This window comes from Mobula hypostoma, assembly GCF_963921235.1.
Source record: "Mobula hypostoma chromosome 8 unlocalized genomic scaffold, sMobHyp1.1 SUPER_8_unloc_5, whole genome shotgun sequence".
NCBI classification, from domain to species: Eukaryota; Metazoa; Chordata; class Chondrichthyes; order Myliobatiformes; family Myliobatidae; genus Mobula; species Mobula hypostoma.
Genome location: NW_026948128.1, coordinates 467085 through 487374, shown reverse-complemented (window position 1 = coordinate 487374; position 20290 = coordinate 467085). Strand labels below are relative to the sequence as shown.

General features: G+C 47.5%; 1 protein-coding gene across 1 annotated transcript; it reads right to left on the bottom strand.

The window, feature by feature from the left end:
• Positions 1–9604: 9604 nt before the first annotated feature.
• Positions 9605–13973, bottom strand: LOC134341200 (trypsin-like). The gene is made up of 4 exons (XM_063039025.1): positions 13616–13973; positions 12724–12974; positions 11391–11527; positions 9605–9793 (listed from the first exon to the last, which is right to left on the bottom strand). The coding sequence occupies exons 1-4, from the start codon at positions 13792–13794 to the stop codon at positions 9644–9646; spliced, it is 717 nt and encodes a 238-aa protein (XP_062895095.1). The 5' UTR covers positions 13795–13973; the 3' UTR covers positions 9605–9643.
• Positions 13974–20290: the final 6317 nt, after the last annotated feature.

Here is a 20290-nt window from a genome sequence, read left to right as displayed (position 1 = left end):
CACTATCTTCACCATGATGAGATAAATCCCGGTGGCAAGGGTGATCCCAGGAAAACCGGTCCCTCACCTTGGCTGCAGGAGGCTGCCGGGTCCTCGGTCTGTTAAGGATCGCCTATTGCGCATTGCTTTTCTGTCAGGGTGTGCTTCCTTAGCCTTGTCCCAACAGACTTAGCACCAGGCAGTGAGGCTATTTGTCCATAGATGGGACAGTGATTGACGGGCGCCAAGGCGTGTCCACAAGGTGGTGGGCCTGCACGCCACGTCTGGGGCCCACTACTGCTCCGAGATCCCCTGTAGTTTAACCTGGGACGGTAAGATACCCAGTTGCCATGTGTGGCTCCGAGGAGGCACTGCAGGAGTCTTGGTGGTGGAGAGGCTCTGTACTGGCAGGAGGAGGCTTACACACTCGGCTCCTTTCTTCACCCTCTATTAAGAAGGCTAGCCAGCGGCAGTAGCTGTAAGCAGAGAGTAGCAAGCAGAGAGCACTGTGCGTCATACAGCATGCAGCATGCACTAACTACAGGCACTACTACACTACTGTACTAGACGCTTCACACACACCCTGTGAGCAAATACTCCCCCACACAGGCACACATACACACTCCCTCGCACACGCAAGCACACTCACGCACACTCACACACACTCACGCACACCCACACCCACACACACACACACACACACACACACACACACACACGCGCGCGCGCACGCAAACGGGATCCACGGTGGGGTAACTGAAGTCTGAAGAAGAATGTGCTTAGGGGTGAGGGACTTTGGGTGAGACCCACCATCTCGATGGACTAACTGAGGGAATGATCTGTCTGTCTGACACTCAAACAGAAGTGATTCAGTGTATCTGGGAGCACTCAGTTGCACAGCACCCAGGTAGCCTGAGTTTGCCCTCGCCCTGTCAGTGTGCGGGAAGGCATTAGCAAGCAGGGCGTTAGAATCCCATTGGTTCTGGGACCAAGAGCAAACAGAGAGCGTAAGGGGAAGAGTTAAGGGCAGAATCAGAATCAGGTTTATTATCACCGGCATGTGACGTGATATTTGTTAACTTAGCAGCAGCAATTCAATGCAAATTTTAACATAGAAAAGAAAAAAAAATAAGTAAATCAATTACAGCATACATATATGGAATAGATTGAAAAGACGTGCAAAAAAACAGAAATACTGTATATTAAAAAAGGTGAGGTTGTGCCCATGGGTTCAATGTCCATTTAGGAATCGGATGGCAGAGGGGAAGAAGCTGTTCCTGAATCGCTGAGTGTGTGCCTTCAGCCTTCTGTACCTCCTACCTGATGGTAACAGTGAGAACAGGGCATGCCCTGTGTGCTGGGTATCCTTAATGATGGACGCTGCCTTTCTGAGACACCGCTCATTGAAGCTGTTCTGGGTACTTCGTAGGCTAGTACCCAAGATGGAGCTGACCAGATTTACAACTTTCTGCAGCTTCTTTTGGTCCAGTGCAGTAGCCATTCCCACCCCCCAGACCAGACAGTGATGCAGCCATTCAGAATGTTCTCCATGGTACATCTATAGAAGTTTTAGAGTGTATTTGTTCACATGCCAAATCTCTTCAACTCCTAATGAAGTGTAGCCGCTGTCTTGCCTTCTTTATAACTACATTGTTACGTTGGGACCAGGTTAGATCCTCAAAGATTTTGACACCCAGGAACTTGAAACTGCTCACTGTCTCCATTTCTGATCCCCCTATGAGGATTGATATGTGTTCCTTCGTCTTACCCTTCCTGAAGTCCACAATCAGTTCTTTCATCTTACTGATGTTGAATGCCAGGTTGTTGCTGTGGCACCACTCCACTAGTTGGCATATCTCACTCCCCTACGCCCTCTCGTCACCACCTGGGACTCTACCAACAATGGGTGTATCATCAGCAAATTTATAGACGGTACTTGAGCTATGCCTAGCCACACAGTCATGGGTATAGAAAGAGTAGAGCAGTGGGTTAAGCACATACCACTGAGGTGCACCAGTGTTGATTATCAGCGAGGAGGAGATGTTATCACCAATCCGCAAAGATTGTGGTCTTCTGGTTAGGAAATCGAGGATCCAATTGCAGAGGGAAATACAGAGCAAACACGTGGAAATCTGCAGATGCTGGAATTTCAAGCAACACGCACAAAAAATGCTGGTCAACGCAGCAGGCCAGGCAGCATGTGTAAGAAGAGGTACAGTCGACGTTTCGGGCTGAAACCCTTCGTCAGGACTAACTGAAAGTGAGAGGGGGAAGGGGAGATCCTAAATGATAGGAGAAGACAGGAGGGGGAGGGATGGAGCTAAGAGCAGGAAAGTTGATTGGGAAAAGGGGTACGAGGCTGGAGAAGGGAGAGTATCATGGGACGAGAGGCCTAGGGAGAAAGAAAGGGGGAGGGGAAGCCCAGAGGATGGGCAAGGGGGTATAGTAACAGAGACAGAGGGAGAAAAAGGAGAGAGAGAGGTAAAATAATAAAAATAAATTAATAATAAATAAATAAATAAATAGATAGATAGATAGATAACGGATAGGTAAATACTCCATCTGTTATTTATTTATTTACTATTAAATTTTTCCCTCTCTCTCCTTTTTCTCCCTCTGTCCCTCTCACTATCATCCTTACCCATCCTCTGGGCTTCACTCCTCCCCCTTTCTTTCTACCTAGGCCTCCCGTCCCATGTTCCTTCCCTTCCACAGCCTCGTATCCTTTTTGCCAATTGTCACGTACCCCGTGACGGGTTAAAGATCCAGCTGAAATGGAAAACACTTTGGAGTCCAGTATTGCTATGAACTAATGGTATTTATTAGTAACTACGCAATACAGTGATATAAAACCAGATATATAAAACTGGTTAGCAATGATTAGACAATGTATAAGTGTGGAAATATATGAAAACCAAGCTTCTTCGAGTCTCGGGGTAAATAGATCGTCTTACAATGATGAGTAAAATTCAGTTCAGTTCGTGGTATGGAGTTGAGTGGTAATAGAGATTGAGAGGGGTTAGAGTCTTCAGGTGAGCTGACGCCGTCTATCTTCCCGTTGTCCTCCGAAATCCTTTACAAGTCATCGACTGTACCCGCATCTAAGGGGACCGTTCTTCTGTGGTGGAATTGTCAACCCAGGCGAGGGTTGGACACAGGAATAACTCCCCACTGGTCACACCCTTTTCACACTGTGAGAGCCAATGATCGATCCTTCAAAACCCACCCTTCCTGTGGGCACAACAAAGTTCATTCAGTGTCCAAAACCATGTGTCTGTCAGTCTATCAGCTGACCTATTTATCTCAACGTGCTGAACTCCATCAAGTAGCTCCTCACTTCTCTCTCAGTAAAAACATAGAAGCTGCCAGTATCCTTGCAAACTGTAAACATGCTGCAGAGAAACCATAATACCATCTCAAAGTAGTCTTCGCCTGTCACTCTCTGTCTCTTAATTACAAGCTGTCTGGTGTTGAACAACTTTCTCTCTCTCTTTCGAAAAGCACATTTCATAGGGGTAATTCAGGACCCCGCCCCACCCCCTTCCTTTTAGAAAAAAGTTTTTGATGAAGACGATACATTGTAACAATACACGTATAATCATCAGATATCAGAGCAAAAACTTGTACAATTTCTAAGTTAACATCTGGATAAACAATCAGCTATAATGTTGTCAGTAACTTGCACATATTTGATTTTTAAGTCATATTTTTGCAATATCAGACTCCAATTTAATAACCTTCTATTCTTATCCTTCATCTAAGTTAGAAACACCAACCGATTGTGATCCGTGTAAACCACAAGTGGTCTCTGGGCAGAACAAACATAGACTTCAAAATGTTTCAAAGCCAGAATAAGTGATAGCAATTCCTTTTCAACAGTGGGATAGTTTTTCTGATGCACATTAAATTTGTTTGAGAAATAAGCTACTGAGTGTTTAATGTCATCCACACCTCTCTGTAACTGGACAGCCTCAGCAGCCTTGTCACTAGCGTCTGTTGATATAGAGAATGGTTTCAAAAAATCAGGTGCTTTGAGCACAGGATGGTTTTCAGACGTTCAAATGCCTCCTGGCAAAGGTCATTCCATACAATTCTTTCACTCTTCTCTAGGAGTTCGGTTAGAGTGAGAGCGATATCTACAAAATTCTTACAAAACTTACGATAGTACCCAACCATTCCCAGAAACCTTCTCAAAGCGTTCTTGCCGGTCAGAACAGGAACCTCAGCAATAGCTTGAGCCTTGACCTGTACCGGAGCCAGTTGGCCCTGGCCTACCACGTAGTCAAGATATGTAACTGTGGCATGACCAAACCCACTTTTAGCGAGGTTCACAGTAAGATTAGCCTTGGACAGCCTTTCAAACACTTTTTCTACAGCCGCAATATGCTCTTCCCACGTGTCATTCCAGACCACTAAATCATTAATGTAAGCCCCTGTGTTTTCTAGACTTCTAACCGCAGAATTGATCATTCTTTGAAATTTCCCTGCAGCATTTTTCAACCAGAAAGGTAAAGCATTATATTCATACAGCCCAGAAAGTGTGACCAACGCTGAGAATTCTCTGGCCCTTTCAATCAAAGGAACACAGCAACATCCTTTGAGCAAGTCAATTTTTGTGAGGTACTTAGCCTTTCCCACTTTATCAATACGGTTATCGACTCTCGGGATAGGATAAGCATTTGTCTTGGTTATTGCATTAATTTTCCTGTAGTCAGTACAGGATCTCATGCTACCATCCGGTTCAGGCACAAGAACGCAGGGCGACGCCCAGTCTGAGGTAGGTTGCCAATTAGCATGTAGCTAATTTCTTTTTCAACCTCTCTGATTTTCTCGAAGTTCATTCTGTAAGGATGTTGTTTAATGAGCTAGGCTGAATTGACAATGATGTCATGCACTGCTGCTGTGCATCATCTTGGAATGTCAGGAAACAAATATTTATGCTTGTTAACTAATTCTTTCAATTGTTTTCTCTGTGTAGGCTCTAGATAACGGACTTTATCAGCATGGTCTGCCAAAATAGTGGAATTCTCAAGTCTTGTTGATAAGATATTTAGTTTGTTAAAATGATCTTTTCATAACAGTACTTATTGGTACCGTCTCAGAGTCATAAGACTTCAGCATGTTTACATGTACTAATTGGGTCGCCTTCCGTCTTTCGGGAGTTTCAATAACATAATTCGAGAATCAATTTTCTTAATTATGTGGTATGGTCCATGAAATTATGCTTTGGTGGGGGTTGGTCACAAGGGCGAACAGCACCAGCACTTTATCTCCAACCTCGAAAACCTGCTCCCTCGTTCTCTTATCAAACCAATGCTTCATTTTAATTTTGGAGTTTTGGAAATTCTACCTGGCAAGGTCACAAGCCTTGTTAAGCCTTTCTCGGAATTTCAAAACATAATCTAACACACTGACACACACCTTTGGGTTAGACCATTGCTCTCTGAGCAAGGTCAAAGGTCCTTTGGGCCTATGGCCGAACATGAGCTCAAAGGGGCTGAACCCCAGGGACCCTTGAATGGTGTCTCTCATGGAAAAAAGTAATAAATGTATCCGTTCATCCCAGTCCCTGTCATTCTCATAACAGTAGGTTTTAATCATGGTCTTTAAAGTGGAATGGAACCTCTCTAAAGCCCCTTGAGACTCCGGGTGGTAGGCAGATGACACAATTTGTTTAGTCTCCAGCTCAGAAAGTATTTGCTGGAATGTTCTTGAAGTAAAGTTACTACCCTGCTCAGATTGAATTTCTTTAGGTAGACCTTCCAGTGCGAAAAACTTGCTGAGTACCTTTACCACAGTCTTGGCCTGGATGTTTCTGAGAGGCACGGCTTCAGGGAACCTAGATGCAACACACACAATTGTTAACACATACTGATAGCCAGCTGCAGTCTTTGGCAAAGGGCCTACACAATCCATTATGACCCTGGAAAATGGTTCACCAAAAGCAGGTACCGGCCTAAGTGGTGCTTTTGGAATGGCCTGGTTAGGTTTTCCCACCACCTGGCACGTATGACACCCTCTACAGTAATTGACAATATCTTTCCTCAATAAAATTCCCTCATAATCCTGTACACTGTCTTCTTTACTCCAAAATGTCCACCTAAAGGCATCTTCTGGGCCAGGTTTAAGATTTCAGCCCTGTAAACCTTTGGATCCACCAACTGGTGCCCAATAGCCCAATCCTCACTAGCAGGCACCGTAGTGGGTCTGCACTTCCTCATCAACACCCTATCGTTAAGGTAATATCACACTGTCTCTTTCTGAATTTTATCTTCAGAGAGAGCTGTCTCTTTTAAAGCTACAATTTCAGGATCTTTATTCTGTTCCTCTATAAATTCCTTCCTCGATAAGGACAGGTCGTTCCCTTCCTCCTTGCTCTCCTCAGCCTAACTACCCTCAAAGTCCTGTTGGTATAGGGACAGTAGGAAAGTCTCGGATAAATCAACATTAGCATCAGCGGCGTTTTCTGACATGCTTCGTGTCACTGCGCATGCGGGATACACATCAGCATCTATGGGCGGGTCCTCAGCAGCAGCAGGCTGACTGGTGAGCTGAACTGCTGGGTAAACATCCCCACCTGCAAGGTCGTTACCGAGTAAGACATCAACATTGTCTATCAGTAGTTCAGATCGTACCCCTATTGTGACTGGTCTGAATACCAAGTCGCATTTGAAAACTATCTTATACAAAGGCACGGCCTCAGTTCCCTTTCCAATGCCTTTGATAGTATTCACTTCACAAGTCTCCGTCTCAGCACCAAATTTGAAATCCCTCTTTAATATTAATGACTGAAAAGCCCCAGTATCTAGCCAGATTCTCACTGGAACCGGGGTTGACCCCTCCTTCACAGATACAAACCCATTTGAAATAAATCTCTGGAGTCCCTCTTGAACTCGGTCAGACCCCTCCTTCTTCAGCGTTGTTTTAACCGTCTGAACGCAGGCATTTGGGGTTTTCTGTTTCTCTTTTCCTTTTCCCTTTTCATAGCAAAACAATTGGACGCCACATGACCAGGTTTCCCACAAAAGTAGCACATTAAAACTGGGAAATGTTCCCCCCGACTGCTTTCCTTCCTCCTTACTTTTGTCACTACTCCCCGGTTTACTCTCTGGTTTAGCCGGTGGATTATCTCTATTACCATTTTGGTAACTCCTGTTCAGAAAATACCTAACCTTATGTTAAGGCATACTCGTCTGCTAATCAAGCAGACTCTGACAGCGTCACTGCTTCTCTCTCTCATCTAAGCACGTCCTTATACCATCAGGGACGCAACCTTTAAACTGTTCAATCAATATCAACTCTTTCAGGTTGTCAATATCCTCACTTGCCCCTTTCGAGGTACACCAGCGATCTGCATCTCACGGGCAAACTCTAAATACGCGCGGTCCGAAGGCTTCCTCAAATTTCAGAACCTTTGCCTGTATGCCTCTGGGACCAACTCGTAAACTCTAAGTATATCACTGTTCACTACATTATAATCATGCAACAGACAACGCTGAATACACTCGTTGGACGTTCCCCTTAATCACACTTTGTAACAAAACAGCCCACTGATCTCTCGGCCAGTTCCGATTTATGGCCACTTTTTCAAAATGTAGGACATACCTATCGACTTCTGTTTCCTCAAATGAAGGTGCCAACTCAATTTCGTGACTAACATTAAATGGTGCAACCAGCTCCCTACTACAGCTTGGCACTGGAACTCCTTGCCGCACCAACTTCCTCTCAAACTCTCTCTGTTTGTTAGCCTCTCTAGCCTCATGGATCCTCTGCTTTTCTGCGTCATCAGCCTTGAGCTGTTTTAATTGCAATTGCAATTGCAACTGAACCTCAGCCTCAGTAAGTACCTTACCTTCAGCGAATAACTCTAACGCCTCCTCGTCAAAATTTCCCTCAGCTATATAATGCTGGGCTGTTACCGTCTGTATCTGAGCTGTCCTCATTTTAGTGGTCACGCTTAGTCTTAACTTCTGAGCAATTGCCAACAGCGCATTCCTCGTAGCATCATCTGACGCTTCAGGGGTTGGTTCCCACAGAAGCCTCTCAGCACTAACGTCCATTTCTACCTTAAAAATTACTAGGGTTACCCATAGCCCTCTATTTTTCTAAGCTCCATGTACCTATCCAAAAGTCTCTTAAAAGACCCTCTCGTACCCGCCTCCACCACCGTTGCCGTCAGCCCATTCCACACACTCATCACTCTCTGAGTAAAAAACTTACACCTAACATCTCCTCTGTACCTTCTCCAAAGCATCTTAAACCTGTGTCCTTTTGTGATAGGAGAGAGAGCCAGGAAGGTTTTCAGATCGTCCAGTTGTATGTTTCGATGGAACGTCAGAAATAGACGGAGCTGTTCTCCTTCCTGCCATCATATTCCTCATCCTGATCTCTTCCCTCAGCCCCAATCCCCTTCACTCATCCAAATCCTGCGAGCCCCTCTTTATTAATTGATCTCAATCGGATATTTTGAGTAGAATTAATTCCGCAGATCTAAAGAGAGAGAGAAAAGCGGTGGCTTGGGACAGTAATCTTTCACAATTCCGGCGAGGACTCCTGACCCGACCTGATGACCCTGTGTCCCCATTCTCAGACGCTGCCCCACCTGCTGCGTGTTTCCAGCGTAGCGTCTCCATTTCAGACAAGAAAAGGACAGTGTTTCCCAACTGTGGTCTCACGGCGTTTGGTAGGTGTTCTACGGTATTTCTTTCAAACTACAACGGAATCACACAAACAGGCCGTTCGACCTTTTGCGTTTCTACTGAACCACCAACACCAATCTCCAGCACTCGGCCCGCCCCTCCCTATGCCTCGGCTGTTCCATTGCTTGTCCGGATGCTGAGTTTGCTGAAAGTCCCTCTCACCAACCAACTTCCTCAGGCAGTGCGATTTAGACCTCACCATGAGGTGAAAATATTGTCTTTCACATCCCCCAACTAAATCTCTGACCGAATACCAAAGCCCTTATGTTTCAGCCACCTTTGCCACTGGGAAAGTTTCGGAATATCTACCCTACAGTGCACAATTCTAGACTCCGTGTCCCTGGGTCAGACCCACATCGGGGGCGCCGTACACAGGTCCTGTCTCCGTGTCCCTGGGTCAGACCCACACCGGGAGCACCGTACACATGTCCTGTCTCCGTGTCCCTGGGTCATACCCACACCGAGAGCGCCGTACACGGGTCCTGTCTCTGTATCCCGGAGTCAGACCCACACCGGGAGCACCGTGCACAGTTCCAGTCTCCGTGTCCCTGGGTCAGACCCACACCGGGAGCACCGTACACAGGTCCTGTCTCCGTATCCCTGGGTCAGACCCACACCGGGAGCACCGTGCACAGTTCCAGTCTCCGTGTCCCTGGGTCAGAGCCGCACGGTCCACATTTCTAGTCTCCGTATTCCTGGGGCAGACCCACACCGGGAGCACCGTGCACTGTTCCAGTATCCAAACCCCTGGATTCGGAGCAGGAGAACAGTGCGATAACACTCTCCCGATAAGTGACATTTGCCGAGCACAGAGACAATCAGTGTGCAGGAAGGCCCTGATCCTAGACCGGGGCACGGACGAGCTCGTCAGAGCCGGGAATAAAGACAGCCAGTAGTCCATGCAAAGATTGTATTGATTTATTTGCAGATTTATTACAGAGCCTCCGGTGCGGGAGGCGGTGTCTTTAATTCGCTGCCATCGTTTCCTCAATCCAGGAGACGAAGTTGCAGACGCGAGTGTAGACACCGGGGTAAAACCTCTCGGCGCATCCGTCGCCCCAGGAGACCACACCCTGGAGCACCCCGTCACACACCACTGGTCCGCCAGAGTCACCCTGTAGGGAAGGACGGGGACACGGATTCCGTCACCGGCTCGAAGGGACCGAGGCGTAGGACGTTCGGTAGATGTTTCACCGCCTCCCCTAGCAGCTGGACATTCATGAGGGTCAGGCAGTGGGGTGGGTGGGGAGAGCAGCGTTGGTCAATTTGAGAGAGTGTGGAGGGAATTCCATAGCGCAATGATCGGACAGCTGAAGGCACGGTCGCAATGGCGGAGAGAGGGAATTGATGGTGGACAGGTCGAGATCGGAGGAAGGGGAAAATGGAGAAGGGGTGTAATTCTTTACAGCTCTCCCCCATCTCCCACCGATAGTGGAGAGGGAAGGGAGCTGGTTGTCGGGGCCGGAGATGGCAGAGCAGAGAAGGCTATTAGCACTGGTAAAGGGAGTTGATCACAGAAACGGGGTTGGGGTGGGAGTAGGGCCGGAGGGAATCATAGAGACACGGAGGGAGTAGGGCCGGAGGGGTCAAAGAGACGGGGAGGGAGTAGGGCCGGAGGGGGTCACAGAGATGGGGAGCGAGAAGGGCCAGAGGGGGTCAAAGAGACGGGGAAGGTGTAGAAACCATAGAAACCATAGAAAAACTACAGCACAGAAACAGGCCTTTTGGCCCCTCTTGGCTGTGCCGAACTATTTCCTGCCTAGTCCCACTGACCTGCACACGGACCATATCCCTCCATACACCTCCCATCCATGTATCTGTCCAATTTATTCTTAAATGTTAAAAAAAGAACCCGCATTTACCACCTCGTCTGGCAGCACATTCCATACTCCCACCACTCTCTGTGTGAAGAAACCCCCACTAATGTTCCCTTTAAACTTTTCTCCCTTCACCCTTAACCCATGTCCTCTGGTTTCTTTCTCTCCTTGCCTCAGTGGAAAAAGCCTGCTTGCATTCACTCCATCTATACCCATCATAATTTTATATACCTCTATCAAATCTCCCCTCATTCTTCTACGCTCCAGGGAATAAAGTCCTAACCTATTCAACCTTTCTCTGTAACTGAGTTTCTCAAGTCCTGGCAACATCCTTGTAAACCTTCTCTACACTCTTACAACCTTATTAACATCCCTCCTGTAATTCGGTGACCAAAACTGAACACAATACCCCAGATTCGGCCTCACCAATGCCTTATACAATCTCATCATAACATTCCAGCTCTTATACTCAATACTTTGATTAATAAAGGCCAATGTACCAAAAGCTCTCTTTACGACCCTATCTACCTGTGACGCCACTTTTAGGGAATTAGTATCTGTATTCCCAGATCCCTCTGTTCTACTCTACTCCTCAGTGCTTTACCATTTACCTTGTATGTTCTACCTTGGTTTGTCCTTCCAAAGTGCAATACCTCACACTTGTCTGTATTAAACTCCATCTGCCATTTTTCAGCCCATTTTTCCAGCTGGTCCAAGTCCCTCTGGAAGCTTTGAAAACCTTCGTCACTGTCCACTACACCTCCAATCTTTGTATCATCAGCAATTTGCTGATCCAATTTACCACATTATCATCCAGATCATTGATATAGATGGGTCGGAAGGAGTCACAGAGACGGGGAAAGAGTAGGGGTCGGAGTGGCGAGTTTTGCTGTACCTCGCAGGAATCCATGCCTCCCTCCAGGAATCCGATACATATCATGTCCTTGGTGATCCTCCACGGATACGAATTCTCGCAAACCCTCTGGCTGAGGATGGGGGCTTTCAGACACTGTAACCGGCCACGACTGACGGCTGGGTACGCACAGGCCGGGGTGTGGGGGAGGGGGGAGAACGTCAGAGCCAGTAACCACTCGCTAGAGCGACGCGACGTCCCTCGACATGAGAGAGGCTAATCAGCCCCTCTATTCTAACCCATTATCTAATGGGATTGTTACCGCCTTCAGATATCACAGTAGGCACCCTCTCTCTTTCCCACGCCACCCCTGAATCCCAGCAGCTAAACGCCCCCAGTTCCGGTCCCACATCGTCTCTGGACCCAGAGTCAAATGGCACTGATGGTGCTGGAGGAATTTCTACACACCACCTCCCTCCCTCGCTGGATGTGAAACTCTTCCCCTGTGCACTCCCGGAACCTTCCAGACATCTGCCTCCCCTCGCCCCCATCTTTCTCTCTCTCACCTCTCCCTCTCCCCTATGCGCTCTCTCTTCTGCTCTCGCTCTCTCTCTCTCTCTTTACCTCTCTCCCCGCCCGACCTCTCTCCTCCCTCCCTTTGCTCTCCCGTCTCTCTCTTTCTCCCTCTCTCACACTCTCTCCCCTCGCATCTCTCCCTACCACTATCTGTTCCTACGAGCTTCCCCGCCTCTTTCCTTCTTCCTTGCCGGCTCCCTCACTCCATCTCGCACAATCTCACACTTTCTCTCCCTCTTTCTCTTTATCCACCCTCCTGTCACCTCTCTCTCCATACTCTCTTTGCTACCGCTGTTCTCTCCCTCCTTCTCTCCGCTCGTTCCCCATTCCTCCCTCCTCCCTCTATGTCTGCCCCCTCTCACCCCACTTTCGCCTCACTCTCTTTTCTTCTCCCTTACCCACACTCTCACTTTCTCTCGTTCTCCCCGACTCCGTCTCTCTCCTTCACCCTTCTCCTCCCCGCTCTCCTATCCCCTCACCCCCTCCCCCGTTCGCTCCCTTCTCATCCTTTCTCACTTACCTACAGTCACACTTTGTCTCTCTCTCTCTCTCTCTATTACTCTCCCATCTTCCGACTCTTGCCAGCTGTCTCTCTCTTTAAATCTCCACCTCCTCACTCTCTCCATCTTTTCATTCTCCCTTACCTGCTCTCTTACAGCTGTCATTCCTTCCCCCTCCTCCTCGTCCTGTCCCATCACCCCCTCCCTTTCCCTCCCTCCCCCGACCCCCATAAGCACCTCTCTCCCTCTCTGCACTCTCCCTCCGCCCACTTTCCCATCACCCTCTCCCCGATCCTCACCTGGGTCCTTGGTGTTGCCCCAGCCGGAGATGAGACACTCATCGCCTGCCATTGGGCACTGCGTTGGGAGCGAAATGGCGGCCACGTTGCGGTTGAGTACGGCGGGCTGCGACAGTTTGATCAGCATGATATCGTAGTCCAGGGTGTAGTAGTCGTACCTGGGGTGGCGGAGAACCACCTCCGATTCGATTAACTGCTCCGTCCCTTCCGCAACCGTGATGTCGTGTTCACCCAAACGCACCTGGATACGTCTGCGGGGAGGCGAAGGCAGCAGACTAGTCACAACCCTCGGGAAAACCTCGCTATACACCTGTCCCCAGCATATAGGGCCGGAAGGGGTCACAGAGAAGAGAAGGGTGCGGGGGTAACAGTAACGGCGAGGGGGTGTAGGGCTTGGGGAGACTCAGAGAGACTGTGAGGGATATACAGACCGGAGAGGGTCAGAGAGACTGTGAAGGGTGTAGGGGCCGGAGAGGGTCAGAGAGACTGCGAGTGATGTAGAGGCAGGAGAGGATCAGAGAGACTGTGCAGGGTGTAGGGACCGGAGAGGGTCAGAGAGATGGAGGAGTTTAGGGACCGGAGAGGGTCAGAGAGACTGCGAGGGATGTAGGGGCCGGAGAGGGTCAGAGAGACTGTGAGGGATATAGGGACCGGAGAGGGTCAGAGAGACTGTGAGGGTGTAGGGACCAGAGGGTGCAACAGAGATGGAGAAGTGTGTATGAACCGGATGGGATCACAAAGACGGGAAGAGGTGCAGCTGCCGGAGAACATCACAGAGACGGCGAAGAGTGTAGGGCCGAAGGAGGTTACAGACACTGAGTGAGGGGTGTAGGGGCTGGAAGGGTACGCTCGACTGGGCCTAAACCGTTCCCCTCCCCTTTGTCAGACTTGCCTCTTGTAGCAATGGGCAGCGGACACCACCCAGTTCTCGCTGATGAGCGACCCGCCACACAAGTGGTAGCCGACGTTGAGTGAGACGATCCAGGGGGTGGAGTGTTTAGGACACTCGTACCCCCCGATGATTTTGTCGTCGTCGCTGGTGGGAGCGGCGGCTGAGGGGGCAGAGAACATGGTTAGACCGATTGTAAGGGGAGTAATGGTGAGTAGAGAGAGAAAGGGGAGGGAGAGAAGGAAACTGAGTGTGGTCGAGAGTCAGATGGGGCGAAGTGTAGAAGGTGAGATCTGGGAAGGAAAGGTGCAGAGGAGAAGAGGGAGAGGAGGTAAGGTGTGTGGTGGAAATGAGGAGAGGAGAGTAGGTGGGGCAGATGGGAAGAAGAGACAGGAATGAGGATAAGGAGGGAGAGGGAGGGATCGAGGTAGGAAAGGTGGGTGTAGGGAAGAGGGAGATGTGAGGAAGAGGCGAAGTCGAAGGAACAGGGAGATAGCTGATAGGAAAAGGTGGAGGATAGGGAAGGGTAGAGAGGAAAAGAGGATGTTGAGAGGGACGGGGAGAGTAGGAGGGGACTGGGAAAAGGAGGGTGGAGGGAAGAGGAGAACATATACGGAGGCGGATATTTGAGCGGGGGTGTAGAGGGCTAAAAAAGATAGAGAATGGAAAGAAGAGATTGGGAGAGAGGGTAGGCAACGAGGAAAAGGTAGGAGGTGGGTGGGAAGGACAAGACGAGGAGGGAGGGCTGTCAGTAACGGACCTACCAGTAAGCCCGAGGAAGGCAAAGAACACGAGGGTCTTCATGGTGACTGCGATGCCCGGAGACGGAGGCACGGCGGGTGCTGAGGGGGCTTTTATCCTGTACTAGGGACCCTTATCGGAGGGAGCGTTGCAGCTGCTGGGGGACCTCGGGGCAGTTACAAGACGTCCCGCCCTTGGGCAGTGGGTGGGGAGCGGACGGAGTGTGGGGGAGGAGAGTCAGCTGTCAGATTCCCAGCCTCAATGCTGAGTGGTCAAGGACGAGAAGCGAGGTAAGGGTGGGGGATGTCACCGATCCCAGGGAAATCATTGTGGTGGAGGTGGGCGGGGGGGGTGGGGTGGTCTCTACTCTATCAGGGACGCAATGGATAGTGTGAGAGGTGATCTCCCCGAGGAAGGCGGAAGAGAGGCGGAGAACTGGAGAGAGAGCCGGGCTGTTATATAACCATATAACAATTACAGCACGGAAACGGGCCATCTCGGCCCTTCTAGTCCGTGCCGCGCTCATACTCTCACCTAGTCCCACCGACCTGCACTCAGCCCATAACCCTCCATTCCTTTCCCGTCCATATATCTATCCAATTTCACTTTAATTGACAACATCGAACCTGCCTTAACCACTTCTGCTGGAAGCTCGTTCCACACAGCTACCACTCTCTGAGTAAAGAAGTTCCCCCTCATGTTACCCCTAAACTTTTGCCCTTTAACTCTCAACTCATGTCCTCTTGTTTGAATCTCCACCATTCTCAATGGAAAAAACCTATCCACATGAACTCTATCTATCCCCCTCATAATTTTAATACCTCTGTCAAGTCCCCCCTCAACCTTCCATGCTCCAAAGAATAAAGACCTAACTTGTTCAACCTTTCTCTGTAACTTAGGAGATGAAACCCAGACAACATTTTAGTAAATCTCCTCTGTACTCTCTCAACTTTATAGACATCTTTCCTATAATTTGGTGACCAGAACTGTACACAATACTCCAGATTTGGCTTTACCAATGCCTTATACAATTTCAACATTACATCCCAACTCCTGTACTCAATGCTCTGATTAATAAAGGCCAGCACCAAAAGCTTTCTTCACCACCCTATCCACATGAGATTCCACCTTCAGAGAACTATGCACCATTATTCCTAGATCCCCCTGTTCTCTAGCATTCTTCAATGCCCTACCATTTACCATGTATGTCCTATTTTGATTAGTCCTACCAAAATGTAGCACCTCACATTTTTCAACATTAAACTCCATCTGCCATCTTTCAGCCCACTCTTCTAACTGGCCTAAATCTCTCTGCAAGCTTTGAAAACCGACTTCATTATCCACAACGCCACCAATCTTAGTATCATCTGCATACTTACTAATCCAATTTACCACCCCATCACCCAGATCATTAATATATATGACAAACAACACTGGACACAGTACAGATCCCTGAGGCACGCCGCTACACATCATCGTCCACTCTACACATAGTTATTCACCACCACTCTCTGGCGTCTCCCATCCAGCCACTACTGAATCCATTTTACTACTTCCATATTAATGCCTAACGATTGAACCTTCCTAACTAACCTTCCGTGTGGAACCTTGTCAAAGACCTTACTGAAGTCCATATAGACAACATCCACCGCTTTACCCTTGTCAACTTTATTAGTAACCTCATCAAATAATTCAATAAGGTTTGTTAAACATGACCTTCCACACAGAAATCCATGTTGACTGTTCCTAATCAGACCCTGTCTATCCAGATAATTATATATACCATCTTTAAGAATACTTTCATCAATTTATCCACCACTGACTTCAAACTCACAGGCCGATAATTGCCTGGTTTACTCTTAGAACCCTTTTTAAACAATGGAACCACATGAGCAATACGCCAAACCTCCGACACCATCCCCATTTCTAATGACATTTGAAATATTTCCGTCAGAGCCCCTGCTATTTCCTCACTAACTTCCCTCAAGGTCCTAGGGAATATCTTGTCCGGACCCGGAGATTTATCCACTATAATATTCCTTAAAAGTGCCAGTACTTCCTCTTATTTAATTGTCATACTTTCCATAGCTACCCTTCTTGTTTCTTTTACCTAACACAATTTAATATCCTTCTCTTTAGTGAATACCGAAGAAAAGAAATTGTTTAAAATCTCCCCCATCTCTTTTGGCTCCGCACATAGCCGTCCACTCTGATTCTCCAACAGACCAATTTTATCCCTCACTATCCTTTTGCCACTAACATAACTGTAGAAACTCTTTGGATTTATTTTCACCTTACTTGCCAGAGCAGCCTCGTATTTTCTTTTAACTTTTCTAATTTCTTTCTTAAGATTCTTTTTACATTCTTTATATTCCTCGAGCACCTCATTAACTCCAAGCTGCCTATATTTATTGAAGATCCCTCTCTTTTTCCGAGCCAAGTTTCCAATATCCCTTGAAAACCACGGCTCTCTCAAACTTTTAACCTTTCCTTTCAACCTAACGGGAACATAAATATCCTGTACCCTCAAAATTTCACCTTTAAATGACCTCCGTTTCTCTATTACATCCTTTGCATAAAGCGAATTCTTCCAACCCACTCCTTCGAAATCCTTTCGCATCTCCTCAAAGTTAGCCTTTCTCCAATCAAAAATCTCAATCTTAGGTCCAGTCCTATCCTTCTCCATAATTACACTGAAACTAATGGCATTGTGATCACTGGACCCGAAGTGCTCCCCAACACATACCTCCGTCACCTGTCCTATCTCATTCCCTAACTGGAGATCCAACACTGCCCCTTCTCTAGTTGATACCTCTATGTATTGGTCCAAAAAACTATCTTGCACACATTTGACAAACTCCAAACCATCCAGCCCTTTTACAGAATGGGCTTCCCCGTCTATGTGTGGAAAATTAAAATCTCCCACAATCACAACCTTGTGCTTAATACAAGTATCTGCTATCTCCTTACAAATTTGCTTCTCCAGTTCTCGGTCCCCATTAGGTGGTCTATAACACACCCCTATAATCGTCACAACACCTTTCCTATTCCTCAATTCCACCCAAATAGCCTTCCTAAACGAGTCCACTAATCTATCCTGACAGAGCACCGCTGTTATATATTCTCTCACAAGCAATGCAATACCTCCCCCTCTTGCCCCTCCTGTTCTATCACTCCTGAAGCAATGAAATCCTGGAATATTTAGTTGCCAATCACACCCCTCCAGCAACCACGTTTCACTAATAGCTACAACGTCATTTTTCAGGTATGATCAGGAAAAACCTCCCACAGCGCTCCCTCCTCAACCCCTCTCCCACAGCTCTCCCTCCTCAACCCCTCTCCCACCGCGCTCCCTCCTCATCCCCTCTCCCACAGCGCTCCCTCCTCAACCCCTCTCCCACCGCGACCCTATCTCAGCCTTCTCCTACAGGGATCCCTCCTCACCCTTTTAGGAGTGACGAGGAGGGAGCCCGTGGAGGGGTATTGAGGAAGGAGTATTTCTAAGGGAAAGACGATGTTTCTGATTACAGATTACCCCTCCCTAGGTTCTTCTCTAATCCCCCTCTCCCGAGGGAATAGCCCCACCGCGTTTGAGAGATACATGGGACAGGTGACGCTCCCCACACTCCCCGTCCTTGACCAGTCAGCCTTGAGGGTGGGAATCAGACAGCTGAACCCCGCCTCCCCAACTACTGCCAAAGGACGGGACGTCCCGTGACTGCCCCGAGCTCTCTCAGCAGCTGCCGTTCTCCCTCCGATAAGGGTCCCGCCCCGGTAGAAACTGGCTCAATGCCGACCCTCCCCACCCCATCCCACCCCCCACCACCACACTGCATACAGCTCTGGTCAACATGCAGACCCTGCTGTTCCTTGCCGCCAATAAGTTGACTCGTTCACTCCCTACCCTCTCTGAGTTCACCACCATTTCCCATACTCGGCGAGTGTGCCCACCTCCATTTTCTTCCTTTCCCGTTCCATCTCTCCCTCTCCATCCAGCTCTGCCCTTCCCTCAATTTCTCCCTACTTCCCTCAGCCTCTCTCTTCTCCCACCCCTCTCCCCTACCACTTCTCTCTGTCAATCTCTCCCCCCTTTCCATATTCCCCTCCATTCAGACCGCGAACACAGAGACCGTAAGTATGCACTGTGTTCCCTGTGTGGGATTAACCCATGGATACGGAGACTGGAATTGTGCACAGTGCTCGGTGTGCTCTGATCAAGGGGTACAGACACTAGAATTATGGACGGTGTTCCCAGTGTGGTCTGACCCGGGGATACGGAGACCGGAACGCTGCACCCGCTGTGGTCTTAAATCTAAACGTACCAAAGGACCGCCCCTGTCTGCAAATGGAGTAGCAGTATTTTTCTGCTGCCCTTAGTTTTCTTTCTCTCCCCCTAGTTTAAGCTTTGAATTTAAAATTTTACTTGTTGATTCTTGAGGGTGATCAATATCTCTATGTCTATAAGAAGTGGGAGGAATTTACCTGAACCCAGTGAGAAAGGTAATGGGAAAGGAAAGGTGCAAAAGGAAAGATCTGATGAAATGCCATCGTGGGCTGAAGATATCGTTCGGACACTGAATTCAATTAAGGATCAGAATGGATCAATTAAAGACCAACTGGAAAAGAATAGTAATGGAATGAAGTCATTTCTGGGAAAACTTAAAGACCTGGAATCTCAAATTATTTCACACGAAGAGGAAATGAATATAACTAAGCAAAAGCTGTCTGAAGCTACAACTCGTTTGGAAAGATATCAAAATAAGATTATAGACCTGGAAACTAGGTCTCGATGAAGGAATGTAACAATTGTTGGGCTGCAGGAAGGAGCTGAAGATGGAGATCTAACAGCTTACTTTGGTAAGCTTTTCCACACTTTATTTCCTACCATTCTATCAAAGCCGCCTGCTATAGAAAGGGCACACAGGGCGTTTATCTCGAAATCGAAGGACTCTAGTAAACCAAGATCTGTTCTGGTTTGCTTTCATCACTTTAAAATTAAAGATCAAATAATGCGACAGGCAAGAAAACAGAGAGTTTTTAAATTTATGGAATCTGAGCTCCGCTTCAACGAAAATTATCCAAGAGAGATAATGGAACAAAGATCAAAATTTGAACTGGTAATGAAACAAGCATATGATAAGAATCTTTTCCCGTCTTTGAGGTATCCAACAAGAATTAAAAATTTCCCTGCCAATTCTCCTCCTCGTACTTTTTTTTGATCCAAAAGCTGCAGTGGATTTTGTTCAGGCTTTGCCTGCTGCTGTCACCGACACTGCTGTTGCATGATCCATCTGAAAGGCTGTTTGGCTATTTGTATATTATTCGCATTTTGGAAAGAAGATTTATGAAGGTCACTTGTATATTTCATCGAGAGACTAATTAAAGAACACGGAGAGTTGTTCTTTATTGCATATTATTGGTTTTCCTTTGGAAAGATTTATGGTTTAAGTATTTCTGCTCAAATGATCTCTGGACATTTTATGACTGAGGGAAGAAGATCAGGCTATTTGTACCTTTAATTTAATACTTAGTAGCTAATTGATAGTCTTTTCCTACTAATAGGGCTTTTTATATATTTTTCTGTTTTATTGTAACATTTTATAATTGAATTTAAAGCTTTTTTAGGGAATTAATATTAAACTTAAACATGGCGCTGGTTTATCTCTCTAAGAGATAATATTATTTTGGTTCTTTCTTGTTTATCAGTCGATGGAATGTAAATACCTTTTTTTGCTGAGACTTTATTGTCTTTTTCACAAGGTCACTCTGCTTTTTTACTAACTGGGGAGAGGGAAAGAAAACACAGACAGAGCAGTCAGCAGCTTTGAATTCTATCGTAGATCGCTTGCCTTTTTCGGGTTTCCGGGTGTGGGTGGGTGGGTTTAGAGTCAGGAGTTTTTTTCCATTGGGTGGTTCCGGAGCATGCGTGTTTTTTAT